General features: G+C 59.1%; 1 protein-coding gene across 1 annotated transcript; it reads right to left on the bottom strand.

Annotated features, from left to right (window-relative positions):
• Positions 1–47: 47 nt before the first annotated feature.
• SHISA8 (shisa family member 8) lies at positions 48–10,130 on the bottom strand. The gene is made up of 4 exons (XM_064460109.1): positions 9,579–10,130; positions 1,592–1,716; positions 1,341–1,481; positions 48–831 (listed from the first exon to the last, which is right to left on the bottom strand). Exons 1-4 carry the CDS (start codon positions 10,124–10,126, stop codon positions 515–517), a joined length of 1,131 nt encoding a protein of 376 aa, XP_064316179.1. The 5' UTR covers positions 10,127–10,130; the 3' UTR covers positions 48–514.
• Between the last annotated feature and the right edge of the window lie 8,350 nt (positions 10,131–18,480).

Genomic DNA, 18,480 nt, shown 5'->3' with positions numbered 1-18,480 from the left:
AAGGCCATACAGTTTAATGTATTGTTTATTGACAAGGTAGAGGCTGGGGCAGGGGCGAAGGGGATGCTGGGGAGGGAAAGATGCTGCTTGGGCTCTGCTGGCAGTGCCAGCATGGTGCTTTGAGTCTGTTGCTCTTCCCCTGCCTGGTCACAGGGAATAGGTGGGGGTTCCTGGCCCCAACAGGATCTGTCCCCCCATCCCTGGGGGCTGTGGTCTGTCTGGCATTGGCCCCCATCCCCTGAGCAGTGCACTGCTCAGCCAGTGTGCCCCTGGCTCAGCTTCTTCATGAGGCGGGCTGAGAACAGCTGAAACTTGTTGCCCAGATGAGAGGCTCATGGTGCCTCCTCGATGGTGCAGCGCAGCTGGCAGCCCCCATCCCCAGGAGAGTAAGGATGGTGTGTCTCCTGCCATGGCCAGCTGTCGTGGTTTACATAGGACCTATGATGCATCGCTCCGGAGGCCATCAGTGACGCTCAGGCAAGGGGGCAGCCAGAATCCCCAATGGCGGCAGCCGTCAGACGGTGACCTCAGTCTTGCTGTTGGTGGTGAGGTGCCGGGGTGCCTGGCCATACAGCGGGGTGGCGGGGCCGAATGCCTCGGAAGGCCCTTCAGGCCGCAGGGTGACCAGGCCAGGCCGGCGGGGGCCGCGGGGGGGACCCCCCTCCCAGCCCCCCAGGAAGGCTGGGCCCACCGGCAGCTTGGGAGCCTTTGCTGCAGGTGGGAGGCAGCCCTCAGACAGTGCTGGCGCCTCGGTGGGTGGGAAGGGCAGGGTGCTGGCAGGGGGCACCTCTGGCCCCCCAAACCGCCTGTAGAAGTCCTCAGGGGCGCTCTCTGTGGGGACAGGGGGGCGGTGTCACCCCCACAGGGACACTCCCGTCCCTGGTGTGGGGGGCAGTGGCTGGGGAGGGGTGGTTGGGATCCTGGGTGCTGATTGGCTGGGCAGTGGGGGTGATCTTGGCTATGGATTGGCTGGGGAGATGCTGGGCACTGATTGGCTGGGCAGTGCAGTGTGTCCATGGGGGATCCTGGGCTCTGATGGGGTGGGCAGTGCTGCAAGTCTGTGTGGGATCCTGGGTGCTGATTGGCTGGGGAATGCAGTGGGTCCGTGTGGGATCCTGGGTGCTGATTGGCTGGGCAGTGCAGCAGGTCGGCAGGGCGGTGGGGGAGCTGCAGACCCTCTGCCATGAGCAGCTGCCCTGGGACCCCTGTGGGACTGGAGTGCTTGTGCTGCCCACACCCCTCTGCGAGCCCCCTGCTCCTCCCCACCCGTCTACCGGAATGCATGGGGCACATTCCCCCGCCCCAGCTGCCATCCCAGCCCACACGGCCGCGGCACTCACCTCCAGCCTTGACGGTGGCGTAGGCAGCATAGGCAGGGGCTGGCAGGGCCAGGCTACTGGCCAGTGGCAGGCGCTTGCCACGGCCATGGGGCCGACCCAGTGCCGGGGTGATGGCCACCGTGTTGTTCAAGGGTGGCTTGTCTGGGGAGGGCAGAGGCAGGTGGGCGGGGGGCTCAGCCACAAGCAGCGCCCTCCCACTGCCTTTGTTTACCCAAGGGAACTTATTTTTCTCCACCGTGCCAGGGCCTTACCTGTGCTGTTCCTGGGGGGCCCCCGGGCCAGGCCTTCACTCAGTGGGACCTGCACACCCCCCATGAGGCCATCCATGTGCTCGGAGGGGCCATGGCCTGGCTGCTTCAGCAGGTCTGTCAGCGTCCTGGGGAGTGGGCAAAGGGCTGTTAGAGCAATACCCCACTCCCCTGGCCCCACTAATGTGTCCCAGCCCTGAACCCCACCTCTTTGAAGGCAAAGCCAGGCAGACTGGGGCTAGGAAATGGCTGCTGGCAGCAAGGACTGCACCCAGGCTCCTAACCCAGCTTTTGCGTGGGAGCTAGTGAGCCCACCCCAACAGTGAATTGGGGTCTGGCTGGGGCTGAGTCCTTCCAGGGCCGGGACTGTCTGCGGGTGAGGGTGGCAAGGGAGATGCATGGCTCGGAAAGGGCTGCAAGGGTACAATGAACTGAGCCAGAGGAACCCAAACTGATGGCAGCTGAAGCAACACCCTGGAGATGCTTCCCCAGAGCAAGAGCCTGGCAGAGGAGAGAGAGGAGGCAGCACCTCCGCTTGAGTCCCTTCAAAGTGGAGAAGACCCTGAGGAAGGTATTAGAGAGGACACTTGTGCCTCTTTGGGGAGGAGGATGAACTACCAGCATCCTCTGGCGCATGTGCTGTCCATGCATAATGCCCTCCTTAAGAGTAACAGTATTAAACATTAAACACCATTACATAAGATAAAGCCCTATTTTGTTTAACATTCATGGATGGAGATGGTGCAGTCCCACCGTGGCGCACCGGCGTTGCCAGGAGAGGGCATGCCGTCAGTGCCAGAGCGGGGCACAGTGGTGGTGCTGGAGCAGGGCATGCCCACGCAAAGTTGCGACCCTTGGCAGCAAGTCCCAGGGCAGGATAGGATGCTCCTGCTAGTGTAGGCCTTCGTGATGAGGACACCCACCATTCCCCCTGCAGAGACCAGCTCTGCACGACTGCAAGGGTACAGGGGTGTCCACCTGGGGATTTTTTAAGCTTTCTAATCCCCTGCTCATTGTCAGCATGCCTTGTGCCTCAAAGGCTCTGGCTGGCTCATAGACGCACACCGGGAGCTGCAGCAAGAGCTCAGAGTTAGCAAGTAGCTGGATGACAAAACAGCAGATTAAGCCCAACATGTATAAATGCAAATTGGAGAGGAAGGGGGAAATAATCCTAACTTGGTGGATGTGTCAGCTCATGGCTCCAGAGTGCTCAGAAGCCCAGTACAGGGAATTGCCAGGGAAGGCAGCGAGAACAATGTGGAAAGCAATGCATTATGCCTGGGGTTGCAGATGCTTGGGGCGTGTGGGGGACAGAGGACTGTTCCTGGGACATTTTCATTCCCAGTTTGGATCCAATCAACATCACAGGGTGACAGCAAAAGCAAAGCTACAAGACAGGGTTGCTTGCCTCTTGGGTTCATTTTACATCTTTCTTGGGGAGCTTTGGGTAACAACCCCCCTGGGATCACTTAAGCTCCAAATGGGCCAAGAGGACCCTCATGGAGCCAAACAGACCAAAATGAGGGAGGAACAACCTCTGGCACCAGTATATAGTGGGGGCTGACCAGCTAGAAGGCAGCTTGGCAGAAAAGGGCCTGAGGATCCTGGTGGACATCAAGTTGATCACAAGCCAGCAAGGTGTCCTTGGGGCAAAGGCAGCGAATGGTCTCCTAGGCTGAATCAGGCAAAGCATTGCCAGCAGGTCTGAGGGAAGAGATATTTCCCTTCTCTTCAGCTCTGGTGAGGCTACATCCAGCGTGTTGGCTCTGGGCTCCCCAGTACAGGAGAGACATGGACATACTGGAGAGAGTCCAGCAAAGGTCCACAAAGATGATGAAGGGACTGGAGCATCTCTCCTGTAAGGAGAGGCGGGACTGTCCAGCCTAGAGAAGAGAAGGCTCAGGGGTATCTTACCAATGTATGTGAAGATCTGAAGGGAAGGTGCAATGAGGACAGTGCCAGGCTGACAAGAAGTGACGGGTGCAAACTGAAACACAGGAAATTCTGTTTAAACTGAAGAAACAATCTTTTTTTGCTGCGAGGATGGTCAGATGCTGGACCAGGCTGCCTGGGGAGGCTGTGGCACCTCCATCCTGCAGCTATTCAAGCCCCGCACCTCCCCAGGAGCCCTCCTGCAGCTGGCTGACTCCAGCTCTGGGCCCAGCCAGGCTCCTTTGGCCATGGGTGCTACACCCAGAGAAACTCTGGGTACCAGGCTGGGTGGATGGTGGGCTGTGCTCAGGCAGGTCTCCTGAGGCCATGGGTGCAGGCTGTCAACCCGGGGAGCTGCTGCCCTGTCAGCTCCCACCTTCCCTGGGGTGCACTGCTTGCTGGCCCCCTCCCCACTGGCTGCTGCCTGCTCTCGCCTGTCCCCAGGGCCCAGTGCTCAAACAGGCTTGTTTCACCAGAAAGTTCAATGCGATTTGACCTATTTTTAATTTTTTTTTTCCTCGGGTCTATTTATGAAGCTTGAGCAATCCTTTATCTGTAACTTCCTCTCCAGATAAATCCATCCGTGCTCTTTCTCATAAGCCTGCCCTCTGTGCTGACCGCCCAGGGTGTGTAGACGGTAACAATTACCAATAATGGCATGAGCAGCTCTTAACAAGCTATTTTGCTGAGGTGAGACGCATGCAGGAGCCCTTAGCACCGGCAACACATGGAGTCAACCCCTGCCTTGCACCATGAGCTGTGCTGCTGGCCAGGGCTTCCAGCAGGGCCCCCAGGGACTGTTCCCCATCCCCTGAACCCCCAGATGACGTAGTGCAGGGGAGGTGGACCTGGAGGCCAACACTGTGCTGAGGAGCTGCTGTCTTTGGGGGTTTTATGAGCCCCAGCCTGGTCCTGTGGTTGGGTGGCTTGGGGAAGGTGAGGCCACATCTCCCTAGGTCCCCCGGCAGTCTGTGGCACCAAGCCGGATCCAAGGTGCACATGGACGTGGGAACACAGGGCAGGTGTGGTTTTAAACCTGCACTGCTCATCTGCAACAAAACACTAAAGAGCGGCGTCATGGAGGCATCCACCCACCAGTGTGGCCACAGACGCTGAGTGCGCGAGGCCATGTGCGAAGGTCACTTGCCACCCAGCTTGCCTGAGCACAGACTCACCTGCACAGCCATGCAGCCACCGCCATGGCAAGCCTGGTGTGCCAATGGGTGCAACCAAGGTCCCCCAAAGCAGCTTGGCACAAGCCCTGAGACCAAGTGAAGAGGCAGATCCAGGAGCAGTGACAACGGAGGCCAAGACAGCTCCACGGCAGGAGCTGGCATGCAGCACTCGGTGCTCCCGAGCCATCCCTGCGGGAGCTGCCAGTACATGAAATGGAGGTGCCCATGTGGGAGCGGGACCCAGGGCCTAGCAGAGCACCCCAACCCAGGAGCTGACCTGTTTTTGGGAGGCCCAAGCCCCACACCCAGCAAGCCCAACAGCAGAGCCTTCCAAGTCCTGGGCAAGGGGACAGGGTAAAGGGAGGAGTCAGGAGCACAGCCTCCAGAGGAGAGGCGAGGTGACAGAGTAACGGGCAAAGTGACATTGCCCCAAACTGAAGTGAATGCTTGGAAGGGTCACAGAAGGTGGCAGCTGCCGGCCAGGTGGGGTGGTAAGGTTTGGAGCAGAGGTGTGGTGCTGGACACACAGAGAACACTGCAGCTCCGCTGGGCTGGCACCCCAGCCAGCCATGCTGCCTCCACGCCAAGAGAGAAAGTCACCTTCACCTCCCAGGGGGGCACATTTCCCATGGCTTATGATGTGTCTGCTTGGGGCAGGGGGTGCCTGTCTGTGCAACTGAGCAGTGCAGGCACTGTGGAACACCTGTCCAGCAGGGCCGGGCTGCTCAGGAAGGTTTGGGAGTAACAAGGCACCTTTGCAAAACTAGAGTTGCATTGGAGGGTAACAGAACTTGGGCAAAGCACTGGGAGGTGGGAGTGAGCACACCTGGCTGGACATCATGTCCAGGGACAGGGGTCCAGGCCTCCTTCCCTGCCAGAGCTGGATCCCCTCTCTCATCATCTGCAACAGCAGGGTGGCACATGATGACCATGCTGCCTGCAAACACCTTTTCTAGGTATTCACCGCCACTTGCTACTGTGGGCATCGACCGCAAGCATGGCTGCAGACTGGAGTGTTGCCAGAGAAACACCCAGTGCAGTCAGATGCACAGTGGGGATAGGTTTCGGGATCCCAAATAGCATGAGGGGACCCAGAGAGTGAAAAGCCAGCGTTGGGGGCTCAGCTATTGTGGCTGCCAGGGCACCTGCTCCTGCCAGTGGTTTTGGTCCTCTCCAGCACCCCCGCTGCCCCCTAGGAGGCTGCTCCTTGCCCAGCTCCTCCCGTAGGAATTTTTCACCCCAGCCATAACCTGCAGTGCGCCCCTCCAGGAGGTTTTGGGGAGAGGTCCAGGGCTCATGCCTGCTCTCCTGCGATGGGCACAGCCAGATCCCAGCATCCCCCAAGGACCTGAAGTCCCCGGAGATCTGGGGCCTGAAGAAAAACATGGGCAGGTGTTCCTGACTCAACGCAGGGTTTGGCCAGGCTGAGCAAGTGCTGGGGACGGATGCCAAGCGTTAGCTGAGCAGAAAGGAGAGGGGTTTGCGGGATCCGCCATAAGGCCCTGAGGGAGGAAGGTGGATGGGGTGGGGAGGATGCACAAGGTAGTTGCAGCCTCTTGGGCACCTGCTTCCCTGGTGGACCAGCAGCCAAAGCCAGGAGAAGAAGCCATTATCAAGTGGCTGAAGTGTGGGGGTCTCACTACCAGCTGGTCGAGAGCTCAGGTGTCTCCATCTGGGAGGAGCTAGTGGGGTTTCTGCACTGCGTAACTCTTCCTGGGATTGGACCAGGACAAGGACCGTGATGAACAACATCTGGAGGTGCAGAAGTGGTTGGCACACACACCCCTGCCACGAGTGGGGAGTCTGCAAGCAGCAGCAGCTGGAGCCATCCCAGGGCAGCAGGCAGTGCTCCCCAGGAGAGGAAAAACCCTGGTGGGAGGGAGGGATGGGAATGGAAACCAAGCTGGCTGTGCAACAGGGAGCTGGCCCGAGGCCATGATGCGGTGCCCGAGGAGCAAATGAGAAGCTCCTACCTGAGGCGCCAGGAGGAAGGCGAGGTGGTGCTGACCATGCCTTGGGCCACCTGTGTGTACAGGGGTGAGGCAGCTAGAATAGCCCCGCTTTCTCAGAGGCACTGAGACAAAATGTATTGCCCAGGCTGACAGGGTGCACAGCAGGATGGAAGCGACAGCGTTCCTTTTTGGATGCCTGTGCCATGTACCCAGTCCCCTGCACTGTCTCCATCAGCCCTGCGCCCAGGAGGCCGTGCCGGCCTGGTGGCTTGCCTAGTGCCTGGGGCTCTGTACCTGATGCACAGCTCCCGCCCTGCTGTGGCTAGCCGGTCACCATCCCCATGGAACCAGAGCCCCTCATGGCTTACACAGAAGGACACAGGGCATGGGAGATGGCAAGACCTCTCCCGACTTCTGCAGTGATTTTGTCCCACAAAGGTGGGTGAGGAAAACTCGCCTTCTCCCAGTCCATATGCCAGTGCCCAAAAGATCCGCGGCTTTGGGGAGAAAAGGCACCGATCTCCCTGAACTCATCAGGAGAATTCAGACTTGCATTAGCAAGAGGGAGGGGCGACATGGGGAAACACATGGCTCTAGCGGCACAGAATTAAGGCTACCCACAGAAAACACCCCCGGGTGAGTGGCAGCAATCCCGCGGTGATGGGAGAAGGCAAGACCTGCTGGCAGGGGATGAGGACCCAGGTCTGGGTGCCCCAGGGACTGATCCCTCCCCAAGCACAGTATCTCCTTCCCAGGAGGTGGGGGGAGAGACCAAAAAAAGACACAGCAGCGGGCGAGTGGAAGGGGAGTCGGGAGGCAGGGAGGCTGGCGGAGACCGTATTGATCCTGTCAAGGTGCCAGCACTTCCTCAAGCAACACGGAGAGGAGATGCAGGCTTGCAGCGGCACCCAGCCAGGCCTACAACAAGGTGGGGCCCGCAGTATGGATCCCCCCAAAACTGCCTTGCATGGTTCAGGAGGCCCCTATGACGCCCATTCATGCCCAGATATGACCCTTCTCCAAGCAAGTGAGGGTCAGCCTCTGCTCCCCCCAGGTGGATGCAAGGAATGGGGTGGGTCTGGAGATGGGGTGCAGCGGGTCCGGAACTGGGGTGCAGAACCCAGTGGCTGCCCAAGCCCCAGATGGTCGGGGGAGGTGGCCATGCCAGGGGAAGGAGAGAGCGTGTCTGTGCTGGGGGGGGTGCAATCAGGGTGTCTCCCTTATCATCCCAGTGAAATAATCTCCTCCAGCCCTCTGTTTTTTTTTTTTAAGCTAAAATCCCTGAACAAAATGTCATAACAATAGATTTATTGCCAGACTTGATGTCCTCACTGGGAAGATGTGAAGTAAAGTGTGCACCCCACTGTTTGGTGAGGTGCTGGATTTGGCTCAGCCCCTGGCCCCTCTCTCTGCCCCTGCAGCCCTTGCTGGATCCCCCCCATCCCTCCCGCTTTGATTCAGGGCACCCATGGCACGACCATGGCACAATCACCTTGGTGAACCTGCCCCAGCTCCGCTCCTGTGTGTGTGCATACATGTGCACACGCATGTGCACACGTGTGCATCGCATGTGCGTCGCGGGGAGGCTGAGGAGGGACAGTTCTGAGTCAGAGCTGCAGGGGCAGAGCTGTGCTGGGGAGGCTGGAGCTGCCAGCAGCCGCGACGAAGTGTTAAACTCATTGAATGTGATCGGTTAAAAAAAAAAATTAAAAAAAAAGGAGGGAGAAGAAAATCATACCTAAGCGGAGGAGCTGTGCAACATGACACTGAGGGGAAAGCAAGGCAGTGGAGACATGGCTGGGGGGAGCAGCCCTGCACTCCCTCACTTGAATGTCCTGCCTTGCCCTGCCATGCCCTGCCCCTCCCCATCCCAGGCCAGGGGGGGTCACCTGCCCCTCCTGCCTGTCCCCATGTGCCCCAGCATGGGGCACACCACGGCAATGCACCTTGCGGGGCTGAGGCCAGGCCGCTCATGACACCTCAGTGCTGTGAGCCAAGGGGAGGCTGTGCGGGAAGGGGTGTGAGGGGCGAAACGGGGCAAGAAGTGTGTATCTGGAGCCAGGACTGGTGCAGGTGAGGGGGGGAAGATGCACTGATGGCCACAGGAGCCGGGCAGGAGCGGGGAGAGGTGCAGGGGGTCCCCAGTGCCAAAGTGTGCCTGACACCCTGACCCTCCCCCACCAGCACCATGCTCAGCCCCAGGACTGGGCTGCAGAAAAGCCAGGGGCTGCAGCTGCAGGGTGGGGGGGCCAGGGTGGGAGGCTGCCCACCTTTCCACTGGAGGCTGAGCCCCAGGGGGTGTGCAGCCTGGTCCCGCCCCCCTGCAAGGGCATTGTCCCACCCCAGTGCACAGAGGCAGGCACCCGTGCACACACACACGTGTGCACATGTGTGCACATGCACACCAAAGCGGCGCAGCAGCCACGGTGGAGCTGTCTTTGCCGTCTCTTCTCCCCACGCACTGCGAGCAAGGCTGAGACCAAGGGGAATGCAGTCCCAAGTCACCCACGCACAGTCGGACCAGGTCTTGCCTCCCCTGCACACTGGGAACCACAGCTTTGTTTTGGGGGGGGGTGGGGAGAAGCCACATCCTATAGCTCACCTGTCACCCACCCCACTGGCCAGTGGCAATGGCTCTCCTGAGCCAGGGACAGGCCTCCTCAAGGGATGGAGCAGGTCATTTTGAGAGGGGACCGGTGTACGATCACTCCTTCTTGTGGAGGCTATCCTCTGTGCTGGGACAGGTTGGGGGGCTGCAGCCAACCCACCCCCCAGGTGTCTCAGCATGCCACGATGGGGTTTTGGGGATCACCTCACCCTCTTGACAGCCCCAGGGTGAAGCTGGGGCTCACCCTACGCAAGGGGCTGAGGACATGGGCTGACAACCATGGGGGGACAGAGTGGGGCTGCTGGGGGACCAGACCCCTTTACCTGGAGACGGTCATCTCCGTCTGGGGACCCTGTGCCTTCTCCAGGCCCAGCTTGGTGAAGATGCCCACCAGCACCATGATGGCCACCACGCCGCAGATGATGTAGACGATCATGTTGGTCTTGTCACGAGTGGGGTCCTCGGGGGTCTCATCCACCCGGGTAGGCGGCTGGCCCGTGTTGACCCAATTGGGGGTGTCGTAGTTGGAGCAGCCGCTCTGGTCCAGCCGCCCGGGCTTGAACTGGCAGCAGAAGCGGTACCCGCAGGTCCCGCAGCAGTACTGGTAGATGCCGGCGTTGCAGTTGAACGGCGGGTCCCACTGCCCCATCACGTCGTAGTACCCGCGGCAGCGGTCCCCCCCCGGTGGTGCCGCCCCGGTGGGCGCGGGGGCCGTGGTCTCCGCCGCCGGTGCCTGGCTGCCGTTCCCGCTCTCCCCGGGTCCCCCGGTGCTGGGCTCGCCGCTCCACACCCGGCCAGGTTCCAACAGCACCAGGCAGCAGATACCCACGACGTAGCTCGGCTCCATCCGCCCGCGGCTCCGGGGGTTCATCCGGGCGAGGGGGCGAGTTAGAGCCGCTCGCCCGGGGCCGGCCGCATGGCCGCCGAAGAGCCCCCGCAGCGGAGAAACGGGCTGAGATGGGGGGATGATGGGGGGTGGGGGAGGCAAAATAAAAAAGGGGTGGGGGTAAGAAGTGGGGGGGGGGGGAAAGTGCGAGGGGACGTACCCCCTTCTCCGCCTCTCCCCAGATGGGCCGGCGGGCAGAGATTCAGCGCAGGAGGCGCGGCGGGCGGCGGGGGAGAGCCGCCGCCTCCCGCCGGCCGGGGAGGGGTCGCAGCGGCGGCGGGCGGCGGGCGGCGGCGGGCGGCCGCCCCATCCCCGCGCCTGCCGGCACCGCGCTCCGCCGAGGGGAGAGGTGGGGAAAGGAAAGGGAAAAGCAGCGAAAGCCCTTCGCACCAGGGCGGGAGGAGGAGGATGGCGGCGGGGGGAGGGAGCCGGCGCGGCCACCGAGGTGCGGGGGACTCGGCTCCCCGCCGCCTGACAGCCTTCCGAGGAAACCGGAGAAGGTCCTTCACCGAGTCCTCTGCCGGGCTCCCCGCCGCCACCGGGAGGCAGGATGCCCGCCCTCCCCGTCGGGCTGCCGCCGCGGGCGGCCGGGCACGCGTGGCACCACGCCCACGCTGCCCACCTGCCCCTAAGCACCCCACCCCCCCCACCGGCAGAGACACCCCCAGCCCAGCCCCCCACCCCGGTGGGCACCTTGGGGTGCAGGACAGATTTGTGCTGGGGGGGTCACAGCTCCCGGGGCAATGGGGTGTCCTCCCGCAGCCCCACAGCTGGTGGCCATGCGGGGAAGGGGGGAGAGCATCAGCCCCGGTCCTGCGTGAGCATCAGACCAAGGGGAGCTCTGCACAGGAGGCCTGCGGGATGGGCGAAGTGGAGGGCTACTGCAGCACCCCAGAAAGGCAGCCTCCCCAGATCCACAATTTTTACAAGCCACTGGCCAGGCCCTTGTTTGGGCTTCAAAGCCTGGACCTCTCTTGACGATATGCACCCACAGATCTGCTCTCTGGCTGGTGCCACCCATAAAGATGGTATTAATCCTCACTGCCAGCTCTTATCACCAGAAAGGTGGGATTTTCTTTCCCTGCCCTGGGGCTGTTGCGGGAATGGGGCGGGGGGGCGGGGAAACTGAGGCACCATTGAGCCCCTCGGCCAGCCTGGCACATTATGCAGCCTGGGACAAGGGTGGCCAGAGCAAAGGACAGTGACATGTGGGAACTGTAGCTGCAGCCTTGTCCTCTTCAGACATTCCTGCATCCTGCCCCAGGGCAGGCCAGCAAATCCAGCATCACCACTGTCTCCTTGGGCAAATCATTCCCTCCATGCTCCAGGAGAGAGAGGCTGGATATTGCCTCATCCTGTCTTGCCCTGTCGGTACCCTAACCTGGGGGATGGGGCTGCCTCTGAGCTGCACAGTGCCTGCACTGGAGCCCCCAGCTCCCTGACAAGCGGTGATAGAAAAAGACATTGTAATGGTGCAGGTTGGATTAAACGTGCCGGGGGGCTGCCTCTTTTGGGCCAATGCTGAGGCCCCATGGACCAGCCTTTCCCTGGGACTCATCCCTTACCTGCCCCACCATGAGCAGCAGGCTGAGGGTCTCACAGCGATGTGGAGCTCCTGCAGAGACAACCACCCTAGCTGGGGGCTTGGGCAGCCTCCTGCGGGCATGTGGGGCCGGAGCTGGCTGTTGCGAGCTGCTCGGGTGGGAGAGCACTGCACCATGTGCTGCACAGGGGGATGAAACACACCATCGTCATCCCTGCACATCACAGCAACTTGATATTTAGGGCTAGAGTTTTGCACAGCTTCCCCCCAGCAAGGGTCAAACGCTGCCATAGTTTGCTGTGGGACGGATTTAGGGGACAAAATATCCTCCCCCCAGTCACTAAGACAGGGCGCTGCAGGCCCCCAGCCGCTTCCCATCTGGAGAGCGGCAAAAGCCAAAGAAGTTGAAAACATGGAGAAGGAGAGCAGCTGGAGCCCGGGACACATCCGATCGGCCCCCAGTGCTGCAACCTAATAGAGATCCATTAGGTAACATAGCTTGCAGCCTCCAGAGGTTCCCAAAAGAGATAAAAAGCCAGCGAGGCGGAAGAAAACTGCACGTCTCCAAAAGCCACTCTTTCCCCAAATCTCGGAGGGGCTCTCTGATGAAAGGCCCCATTGGCTGGAAGTTGCAGACATGGGGGTCGTTAGCACTAATAGCCAACAGCAGCATTGGCCATGAGAGAAGCTGTGCAAGCAAAGTTTGTTGGCTGCCCAGGTAGTGCCAGCAATCATTTCCCAGTCGCTGGGCAATCGCTCCTGACGTGCGTGCAAGCAGAGTTGTACTGGGGGCCTGGAGGCGTTAGCAGGCTGTTAGCAGGCAGAGCAAAAAACTGGCCAAAATAGGGGAGTTTGCTGGAAAATGGTTGCCTGGCATGACCTGGGAGAAAGGGAACAGTTTTAAGGGGGAGAGGATGTTCACTGAGTGTGAAACAGCAGATTTAAAGGGTCTCTGGGAGCAAGAGGGAGGGAGGTAGAGCCCCTCGCAGGCGTTAGCTGTGTGCATCAACCCAGAAAGAAACCACACCGAAGGAAACCACACCAAACTGGCATGGAGGAGCACTCCCCCAGCACGTCCCCAGTGTGCAGGGCAAGACCCCGCAGGGGCTGGCTCCATGCGGCACTGGAGAGGCTGTGGCACACAACCCTGCTGAGCCGTCAGCTCGTCTCCACCAAATAAGCTGCCTGGCCACTAACTGAATCCCAAAAGGGAGGGGGCTGCAGGATGGAAGTCCTGTAGCCTGACACCCATACCTCTCACATCCCCTGGAATCAGCAGCAGGAGTCGTAGGAAAATTGAGGACAGCAGAGACCTCTGGAGAAAAAGCAAAGGAGGTACTTGCAACATCCACGGGCCCTTCTGGGGGTGGGGATTTGGGAGAGGAGCTCTGGTAGGTTTTGGCCATTAGCCTTGGAGGATGTCACAGAAATATCCCCTGTGGTGACAACGCCACCCAGACTACAGAAGGGTGTCTCTGTGCCTGCAGAAATAGGATACGGGTGGTTCAACACCGAGCGGGGAGGGATATGCCAAGCACTGACACTATAAACAGATTGTTTCTGGCAGGGCATGGCGATCTGGAGGAGATCCTCTCTGTCACAGCCAGAGAGCCTGACAGACCCGGATCCCTGCCGACCTTCAGGGTGCAAGCCAGGCAGAGCTGCCAGGCCCCTGCCTGAGGAGGAGGAGGAGGAGGAGGAGGAGGAGGAGGGAGCCATCACCATCACCAATGGGAAGCAAAGCCCCGGGAGCCTCCCTGAGTGCGGGAGTTTTGGGGGGCAATCATCTCCTAGGAAAAACCAGCAGTGGGTGGTCAGATCCCCAAAGCTACACAGGGAGCCCCTCCTAGAGCAAGGGAATCAGAGCCTTTTGCCCAAAAAACGTGATTTTTGCCATGCAGGACCAAGCTGGCCCTGGTCCAAGGGGTGAACGGAGAAAAGGAAGCTGCTGTGGTGTAAATGCCCCACACCGAAGGGCTGTTCCAAGGCAGGAGGGCTCCCGCTAGCTGGCACCTCCTGCCTGTGTGCTGAGGAGTGCTGCTGGGGCAGGTTTTGCTGCTTGTGAATCAGCAGCTAACACCTGACATCGTCAGCTAGGAAAAGCTGAAGGTGAAGGAAGGCTGTCAGGAAGCGCTTCCAGCAGACATTACAACTCTCTCCCCTGCCTGGAGGCAGAGCAGAGGCAGAGGTCCTGCCACCATCCCTGGGGTTACGTGGGACACTAGCATCCCCTGCACCTCTCACCATCCCCCAGGACACCCTGGAGGAACCTGCTCCCCTCCAAAACTTTGGCTGCTGAAGCTGGTGCTGTTCCAGCCAGGGGTAGAGCCAGGGAAGAGGTTGTCCTTGTATTTTCCATTCACTATGCAGGAAATTTCTTTGGCCATCAGCATCCCACTGGGAAGCCCTGAGTTTTCCCACATCCACTGTCTGGGTCAGGGAAAAGAGATCACTGGGGTCGAGTGCTGGGCTAACGTGCAGTAAGTGCTGTTCCCCTACACGTCCTCATGCACTCCACAGATTAGGAAACCCAAAGCAAAACTTGGGCTTCTGGTGTCAGTGATGGAGAGCTAAAGCAGGGGAAAGCTAAATGAACTTTGGGGGCACAGGGTCGTGGTTGCAGAGCCTGGAGCAGCCCCCAGCCACTCTATTTCCAGCCCAATGTGCACGAGGATTTTATTCTGCCTGCGCTTGATGCTTTGGCTCTAAAACAGCTGCAAAAGAGCAACTGTGCCTCATAACGGCTTATAGAAAACACAGAAGCATATGTGCCTTTACCATTACAATCATAATTGCAAACATTCAAAAGTTGAGATTTGCAAGCTCCCAGCTTCCCAAAGGCAGCTGGATTTGAACCCAAATGACATCCAGAGGAATCAGGAAAATGTCTGCTCGAAGCAAAGGCTTATTTTTCATTTATGTTGCGGTATTGGCAAGCAGGATCCAGGCTGGCAGCCTGAGCTCCCCCAGCTGCCACTGTTAGAGGGCAGCAATGTCCCCAGATGCAGCCATGGAGACTCCCGAGCATCAGCTGCGACCCCCAGGGTGCTGGGGTGCCGGCTGAGTATGGACTTTGCATATAGGATTAATCCTGGAGACTTTGCTGGTGGCAGAGGCCACGGTGGCAAATGCTCCCCCCTCAGAGGCATTTGCTGGCCCCAGGGGCTTTGCTGGCCCTACCTGGAGAGCAGCCTGGATGGGTGTGGGGTCTTCACAGCCACCTTTACACTAATCTGAGCTTCAGGGCGGCCAGCAGGACTCAAAACCATCCCCTCACTGGTGCCTGCAAGCAGAGCAGGGAACAGCCCAGCCCCAAACCTCCCTCCCACACTGGGCTTGTGCAGCCAGCCCCACTACCCTGGGGCGAGCCTGAGCATCCTCTGCTTTCCTGTTTAAAGCAAGTTTCCACCAGCTTTTTTGAGCATTAAAAGCCTCAAAAATATGTTTATTTTTGTATGTTAAATATGTTATGTATGCTAAATGTTAATGTTTTTCATGTTAAATAGTTACATGTTAAATAGTTACATGCCTTTAAGCACGCCTTGAGGTGGTAGTGCATAGCCCAGCTTACCCAGCAGTGCCACGGCACCCCTGGCTGTGCTCCCCCTCCCCACCCTCTCCTCCACTGGCTGCTCTCACCCCGACCACCCCTCATACAAGGTGCTGATTCAAACTGCAATCATTTAGGGCAAAACACACCCAAACGGAGAGGAATGCGAGGCAGCCGTCCCCATGCGAGGCATCCCTGGGGCTGGGGAAGACCGCTGTGTGTAAAGGGGCCCCATTGCAGAGCGGGCGAGAGGCAGCAGGGCCAGCCCCAGGCTGCTTTTGCCAACTGTGAAGCAACAAAAACCAGGCTGATGCAGCAAAAGGGACCCACCGCTTTTGCCCCCCCCGCGCTTCAGGAGCCGAGATGGCTGTGGCAGCAGAGTGAGCTGTTGGCATTTGCCCGGGGTGGGGTGATTTATGGTGCTAGTTCCTGAGGCTGAGGCAGGGTCAGCGGGAGGAGGCCATATGGCCGTGAGCAGCATGTGGCGTGCCATCCCGGCGGCAGACCGGCAGCAGCGCACAGAGCCTCTCCTCAGGAAAGGTGGCCATGCCAAATGCAGGCTCTGGCACAGGCGCCGGCCGGCTGCCAGGTACACTCAGGTGCCACGGGAGGCTCAGAGCCTGCAGGGTGTCGTGGCACGGCCGGCGCAGCGGGATGTCCCTGTACAAACCAGCTGCCCCTCCTCATCCCCGGGCAACAGGGGATGTGTGGGGTCTTGTTACCCCCGCCCAGCACAGGTTTGGGCAAAGTGGGTCTAACTGTGCCTGTGGTTGTGGGAGAGTGTAAGTGCCGGCAAGTCGGGGTGGGCACGGGGAATATGGGCTGTGGAAGGGGATGCAGGCACATAAATGAGTGGGGGGGTGTGGGTGTGTCTCTGAGTGTGTGGCAGGGGATGTGGGTGCACGTGGGCATGTGCACGTATGCGCATGTGTATGTGTGTAAATGCATGGTGGGGGGGCTGCATGTTCCTGGGCAAGTATGTACATATAAGCACCTGGTGGAGGGGTGCAGGTGTGTGCTGCATGACCCTATGCTGGCAGCTGTCTTGGGGAGAGGTTGGGTGGACATGCTGTGGCCTGGGGAGTCCCAGGGAGTGAGGTGGCCACAGTGGCTGGAGCAGGCAATCTACTGCTAGAGCCTGTGTGCCAGGCAGGCTGGCCAGGGCAGCCGGCTTGCATCTGAGCAGGGCTGCTGGGTGCCTGCAAACGTCCCAGCAAGCGGATGAAATCTCCTATATTCTACAAGGGCAATATTTCAACATGGAAACAGAGGATGGCTAGTGGGACATCGGCAGCAGGAGCACATCCACCTCCTCTGCCTGGTCTGCCCCGTGCTGGGGGATAGGCTACTCCTGTGGGGACGCAGAGGGGCTCAGTACCTCTGTCCTCCCTTGATAAGGCCTTTCCAGCAAAGTCTGGCCCCAGACTTCCCACTCCTGCCCTTGCTTGAGGTGCAAAGGGGTGGAAAAGCAATCAAGGGATGTATCTTGGGAAAGAGGGTCTTTGGGCAGGCACCGGGGAAGGCTTTCAAGCAGAACTGGGAAGACACGGTCCTTAACTAATGCCAGGGAAGGGGAGGGCAGGGGCAGCAGATCAGGTTTGCTTTTCACATGGCAGAGGATGAGGGTGAGTGAAAAGAAAAAGAAAATGTGGAGGTGGAGCTATGCTGTCCCCTCGCATTGCCTCCGCATGGAGCAGCATGCTGCCTTCGGGACCATCACCTTCCTCTGGCTGCCATTCTCTGGACACATGCTGAGCTGCCTCTTTCCCTCTCCACCGGCAGACCGTGGGCTTTGTTTGCCCTTGGCTTCCCAAGAGCAGTCCCAGGGAGGATGTGCTCACCCTTTGATGTCTCTTTTTTCTGGATTAGAGATGAGGGAGAGGACTTTGCTATCAGAGAGCTGGCTGCAGGCAGAGCTCGCTCGCCCACTGGGAGTCTGCTGGATCTCGAGCCAGCTTGTTTTGGCCTGATCTGTCTTTGCAAGTGAGACCTGCTGAAGACGGCCCAATCCTATTAGCGTCAGGGATTTGCTTCAGGTCTCCTGTCATTAACCTGATGACATTTCGCTGTGCAATAAGCCTCTGTCTTTTGGGAGACTAAAAATCAAGCATGCTGCTTTCCCCCCGCTGGAACCATCCCTGTGCTCTGCCAGCAGGAGCCTTGCTGCAGCAATTGGGAGTCACCTTGTTGTTCCCACCAGATATGACATTTTCCTTCTGCCTCCCAAATCCCAGCCTGGGGACAAGGACAGATGCCACCAGCAGCAGGGCTCTGGGTGAAACAAGTCCTATGTTTGTCACCCAGGGATGCCATCCAAAGCCATTGTGACTTTGAGCCCCTGAGAAGGAAAGGGTAAGAGCAGGCAGGGTCAGAACAAGGGGTTGTCCAGCCCTGGGAAGCATCTCTGATAGTGACCGAAGGGAGATGCCAAGGAGATAGTAGGAGGGTGTTTAATGAGACTTTCCCAGGCCATCTCCTCACTTCCAGGAGCCTGGAGCTGAAGGACTCCGGACCCAGGGGTTGTTTCTTGGGTTTGGGATCTCTCAAAGGGTTTCTCCTTCCTGAGCTTGTCCAGGCTTCCCTTGAACCCAAGTAAGTGTTCATCACCTGCAACAGCCAGGGGTGTAAATTTCCCACTGAGCCTCAGCTACCCCCTCCATCCCACTCTTTGTTGCTGTGCAATGGATAAGTGCAAAATATTCACTATACCTTCCCAAAACTCATTTTAAAATGCAATTTACCTGCTGCCTGCTTGCCACCATTTCTAACAACAGCAGAAGAGCCTTGGCATTAGAGCTGGGTTGCCCCCATTCCTTGGTGATCCCACACTTCTCCTGCCCCCTGGCTCATCAGGCAGCGAGGGACTGTCCCTCAACATGCGTGACCACATCACCTGCCCAGTGTACCAGGAGCTTTCCTGCTCCTGTGCCACCAGAGCATATGGCAATTGTAAGCTTGTGGAGTGAGATGCAGCTTAAGCAAATATTTCTGGGTATAAAAAATCCCATATAAAGCAAGGAAGGGGGGAAGCTGGCACTGCTTAGAGCAGTCTAGAGGTGAGAGGAGAGCAATTAAGTCAGCAGATTTGAGCCAAACCAAAGAGCATCATCCTCACCCCAAGGAGGCAAGGGACTGGGTGATGAGTGGCAGTGGAAACTCCTGTGACCAGGGATGCAGAAGGATCAGTGGAAAATCTTTGGGAAAAGAAGGGAAGGAAAAGAAGGTGAGACACTGAATCCCAACAAA

The sequence above is a fragment of the Phalacrocorax carbo genome, chromosome 1, assembly GCF_963921805.1.
Source record: "Phalacrocorax carbo chromosome 1, bPhaCar2.1, whole genome shotgun sequence".
NCBI lineage: Eukaryota > Metazoa > Chordata > Aves > Suliformes > Phalacrocoracidae > Phalacrocorax > Phalacrocorax carbo.
The sequence above is the reverse complement of the archived record's forward strand: the minus strand, read 5'-3'. Positions and strand labels throughout refer to the sequence as shown.

Excerpts from the sequence above, each read along its gene's own strand:
- SHISA8 (XM_064460109.1), bottom strand. The coding sequence starts at position 10,126 with ATGAACCCCCGGAGCCGCGGGCGGATGGAGCCGAGCTACGTCGTGGGT. Across the intron at positions 1,482-1,591 it reads GCCCCCCAGGAACAGCACAG|ACAAGCCACCCTTGAACAAC; the intron begins GTAAGGCCCTGG and ends TGCCCTCCCCAG. Across the intron at positions 832-1,340 it reads CGCCACCGTCAAGGCTGGAG|AGAGCGCCCCTGAGGACTTC; the intron begins GTGAGTGCCGCG and ends CTGTCCCCACAG.